Below are 5075 nucleotides of genomic sequence, written 5' to 3'. Positions count from 1 at the left end.
TGCATTCGAAACGCGTCGGCTAACTACAACTTTTACCCGTTGTTCTAACAACGTTAAGACGGCTTATCGACTTCTTGAGAAGAATATATATATGTATATACAAGCTGAGGTACCCGTCCTTTGTCCAGGTTATGTGGGGGTGAATGATATGATAACTAACACAAAAATCCTAACTTTCACACAATTTATTTATAACATAACATATTATTACCTCAGCAAACGTTTTGTATAAGCTTTAAGAACGCAACATATATATACATATGCTTGGTATAATACGCTCTGCGATGGTCAGGGTGACTTTGTAGGAAGAGGTAGCGGCCAAAATAGTGGCGGTTTGGGTGCTTTCTGTTACCCGCTTTCAACAACCAGCTCTTAATGTCATATCTCAGTATTTCACGCGATTAATTGGTTGATGGTCATTTGCCGCAGAAGTGTCTTACGGGCCAAAGTTAAAAGGTCACGGGTCAAAGTAGGAAGTGGGTATAACTCACAGAATGGCTCTTCATATCAGCTGAGTTTATGTATTATTGCAATAGTGACAGTCTATTTTTTCATTGCATTCCTGAGAACGATCGATAAAACTCTCACGTCGCGATTGGTCTAGAGAAATCTATAGTCAGTGGTTGTCAGCATTTTAAGCATAAATAACAAAATGTGACCCGATTTCAATGAAAATGATTCACTTAAGTACATATGACGTTTTGCGAAACTCTCTACGTGATGGAGAAAAATAGATATCATTTTTCGGATTCAGCGTACAGTAATTACTGTAGAACATATAAAAATTTCAAGACAATAGAACCATCGCTGGCCTGTGTAATCACAAGCTATTTTGAAATACATTACAGATTTCCATTGAGAAGCAGCAACCCTTCTTTGAGCTTGATATTCTCTATCTCGTTCTCCTCTAGAAGCAATTTCTGAAACTGATTCTTTCGCTCCTCTTCTTGTCATTTTGCCACAATTTTCTTCTTGTGTGGCAGCAGTTTCATCAGCCGTTTCTTGTACATCTTCTTCTAGCTATCTTTTCCCTATCTCGAGCTTGTCTTGCAGCATTTTTAGGACAGAAGAAAGGAAATCGGAAGAAACGGCAAAAGAAACTACTGCAAGACAAGCTGAAGATAGGGAAAATATTGCTAGAAGAAGAGCACAAGAGACAGCTGATGTTGGCTATTTTTGATTTCTGTGAATACAATGACTTCAAAAGTAGTTTGAGAATCTTGACACACTTAGGTAGGGGTGTAGTTTGTGTGTGTGTGCACTTCACTAAGTTGACTGTTTTGGAAACTACATAGTAACACTAGTTATATACATAAACATATACCATTTACTTGCAATTAATGTCGAGGCAGGAAGCAACGTCCAACCTCTTTGAGGTAATTGTGAAATACTGTCGAACTAAGGGTAAATGTGTTTACTTTAACTTAGCGTGATTAATTAATTGACGGTCATTGGACGCGTTATAGAAAATGTAATAAAGTTGTCTCTTTGTTGTTATTTTTTTGGTTTAAGGTCGTGGCGCCATCTATGAATATAGTTAACGTTAACTTACGTTAAAGATAATAAATGCTGAATAACAGAAATAATGGGGGGGGATGGAGAGTTTTGTACCCTCCCCATTAACGTGCCCCTTGTTCCAAACTATTATCCCACAAAGTTTAGTTGAGGTTGCCCAGACCAGAGTAGAAACTTCAGCTGAGTTTATGTGGTATTGCAATTCTGGTGGCCATTTTTTTCCTTGCATTCCTCCTGTGGAGCTACGATATGTTGTGAAACATTGGACTGAACTGATTTTAATTACTTTTAGTAGAGAAACTCAAGCGAGTCTTTCAAAGATTGAGTTTAAGTTGATAAAAAATCGAACAAACGGTTCGAGTTTAGCAACCATTTCAATTTTTCCTGCCTTAGTACTGCGAATAATGGCTCAACTAATCGAGGAGATCGGAAGAAAAATAAGAAAAACCACCGCCAAACGAAAGCGGCATTCAATGTTGTAAGTAGCATGGGTGGATACTTTTGCTTCGGATGAACTGTCTCTGTGCTACGGCTCAGAATAGTGAAAATAGACAACCCATACTCCCATCTATAGCATTAATTTATAAAACCAGCATTGTCGGACATATATTCTAATTCTAAATATTTGCCAGGAATTTTAGAATCAGATAAATGCACCGAATTTACCCTATGCTAATAACATTAAATACTTTTTTCAAGTATGTGCTTTTATTTTAGTGCTCTGTCTTCGTGTACTGAATAAAAATACCTTTTTCAAACATCGTCGTAAAAATGTTTATATAATTTCAAATATTTTGGTTGATCCTGGTAGATATTTAGGGTGTTTTGATAGCTAATCTTGAGATGATTTTACCCGCAAAAGAGAGAAACAAACTTGATATTAGCAAACAAAGTAAGAAAGTAAATGCAATGTTAAGGATGACTGCTCCCATGTTAAATGTGTCCAACTGTAACAAACATACTTTGATATGGCAGCAGAAAGTGAATTTTTGTATTTAAATTAAGATGAACCGCTAATACATGCAGGTTATATAAGAAACAATGTAACAGTAGGAATGTTTGAATACAATGAGGGTTTAGCTGTTCTTGCTTCTTTGAGCCAAGTTTCTTCCAACGACTGCACACAGCAAGTGTATGTTACATATCCTGAATCTTTTACGCATTGTCCATCTATAATAATAAAAGGGCGTGTCTGTGTGTGTGTGACAGCTATAACTCAAAGAGGAAAGAACCTAGAAACATGAAATTTTGCACACATACTAAGTGGACCCTGAGGATGTGCACCTAGGTATTATTACTTATCCATGCGCGTGCGTATCTTTTTAATGAGGCAAGCTAGCGAAAAAAACACATAAAAAAGAAATGTGACCGCCATAGCTCCAAGGGAAAAGAACCTAGACACCTAAAATTTTGCACCCATAATAAGTGGATCCTGATGGTGTGCACCTGTGTATTACTTATCTTATCTATATGCGTTCGCACATGCGCGTGCATATTTTTTTAATGAGGCAAGCTAGCGCAAAACCACACAGAAAAGAAGTGATTCCTTATATTACAAATAGAAATCACAAACAGTCAGACAGATACATGTGCATCTTTTGATGAGGCAAGCTAGTGAAAAACCACATAGAAAAGAAGTGTGAATATTGTTACCAAGGTTTTGATATATGAATGAAATTCTCTGAGGTACTATCAAGTCAAGAATAATCAACAACATAAGTAGGAACGTTTCGGTGCACTAACAACATCTTCTTGATGTTACAAAAACACGTAGGTTCAAGAAGTCTTGATAGATGAATAAAAACCCTATAACCCAAGCTCTTTCGAAAGGTGGACCTTTCTTTTTAGTTGCCAAGTCAGTGAATATTATTTTTCTCAACAATAGCAGAATCGATTTTTTGTGTAACAGTGACAGTTTTTTTTTCAAAAACAGTGATTATACTGTTCCATTTAACAATATCAGTACTACGTTTTTAATGCATCAGTGACACTTTCTTAGCTATCTAATAATGAATATAGTTTTTCTTAATAACATTCAGTATACATTTTTGATTTATCAATGGAGTTTTAGTTACCAAATCAGTGAACACTATTTTTTTCAACATCGCGATGGGATGAATAAGATGGTCATTCAGAATCTATACTGTCACAATAATTGTATCAAACATTAGTTAATGATGTATTTCCTTATATTATGAATAGAACTCACAGACAGACACGCATGTGCGGGCGTGTATGAGCGTGCACATCTTTTTAATAAGATAAGCTAGCGAAAATCACACAGAAAGAAGTTGTTCCTTATATAACAACTTCTACTATATAGAAAAAGCCATTGCGCTGCTTACGTTGCTTAGCAATAAAACTATAACTAATATTGTTGTTAGTCTATGTGTTGAAAGGATAAAATGAAATCTATAAACTACAAAATTGACAAAAAATATGTTGTTTTCTAATTTACAATCTCTATTGATTAAAGAGGTTTGTTTTTTATTATTTATTTTTATTATTTAAGTTTAAAATTAGATCGACATTTTTATTTTCGTGTTACATTTTATGCACTTGGCTCTAGGCTAGGTTATTTCACATTATGTTACACACTACTTTAGGCTTATTTATTAATTTATTTAAATCATACCAACATTCATTACACCAAAATTTCTCGGCCCCCTTGCACCCGCGTCACTAAAATCGTAATGGGCAGACAGTAATCGGACTATTCTATCAAACATAAAGTCATCTAGAATATATCAACCTAATAACCCGAGCGAAACCGGGTCATTTCGCTAATATATATATATATATATATATATACTTTTGATCTTGCACTCTCTATATTATTAATCTAAACATTTTTATGATAATATTTGATATTCACAGTCGTATTCTATGAAGCATTTGTAACTTGAACACACTTGAACTAGAAGTTTTATTAATGCTGAATTGTGGTGTATATTTAGTGTTTTATATTTATAAGTATGGTAAATTAGATATATTTTATTATTTGAACAGCATGATATTATAACTGACACACAGTGCCATCTTCAGGAACATCTTAATACTAGCGCAAGTTCTCAATATGTGGCTGCTTGTGATAAAAGCATCACATCAACCAACTCAATTGTGACGTTACAGTTGCATTCCCGGTCTGAAAACTCCCTTAAACCCGAGTTTACACAATGCTTCACAACCAAAGAAAATGTTTGGTCGCCACCTCCTCCAGAAAGGTAAATACTAAAGGCTTAATCATAAAAATTAAATTTTCTCGTTTTTCACAAACATATGAAAGGAGTCACACATTTTGAATTTTGTCTTTGTGAATGTGGTTCCATCTGTCGATAGTTTTTAATAATACCTTTTAACACCAATGAATAAAAGCATTTGTTAAATTAGAACTTCTTTGATTACAAAACTAAACTACCATTTGTAAATTAATACATGATTTGTACGCTAAAGAAACTATGTCTGATTAATAAAAACGAACAAAATTAACTTTGGTATTAATAATGGCTGGAGACGGCTTGAATGGGTAATGAAGAAAAACTTTAATATAAGTTTAACAT

At 34.4% G+C, this 5075-nt stretch overlaps 1 protein-coding gene across 1 annotated transcript in view; it reads left to right on the top strand.

Moving 5' to 3' along the window:
- Nucleotides 1-1340: 1340 nt before the first annotated feature.
- The window catches only part of LOC106464176 (tensin-3-like), an 8882-nt gene continuing 5147 nt past the window's right edge, over nucleotides 1341-5075 (top strand). The window contains exons 1-2 of the mRNA XM_013924298.1: nucleotides 1341-1376; nucleotides 4525-4739. Coding sequence (XP_013779752.1) covers nucleotides 1341-1376; nucleotides 4525-4739 — 251 coding nt within the window. The remainder of the gene's footprint in view (nucleotides 1377-4524; nucleotides 4740-5075) is intronic.

The sequence above is a fragment of the Limulus polyphemus genome, unplaced genomic scaffold (assembly GCF_000517525.1).
Source record: "Limulus polyphemus unplaced genomic scaffold, Limulus_polyphemus-2.1.2 Scaffold1580, whole genome shotgun sequence".
Classification (NCBI taxonomy): Eukaryota; Metazoa; Arthropoda; class Merostomata; order Xiphosura; family Limulidae; genus Limulus; species Limulus polyphemus.
Note: the sequence above shows the minus strand (reverse complement) of the source record. Positions and strands in the feature narration are given on the sequence as shown.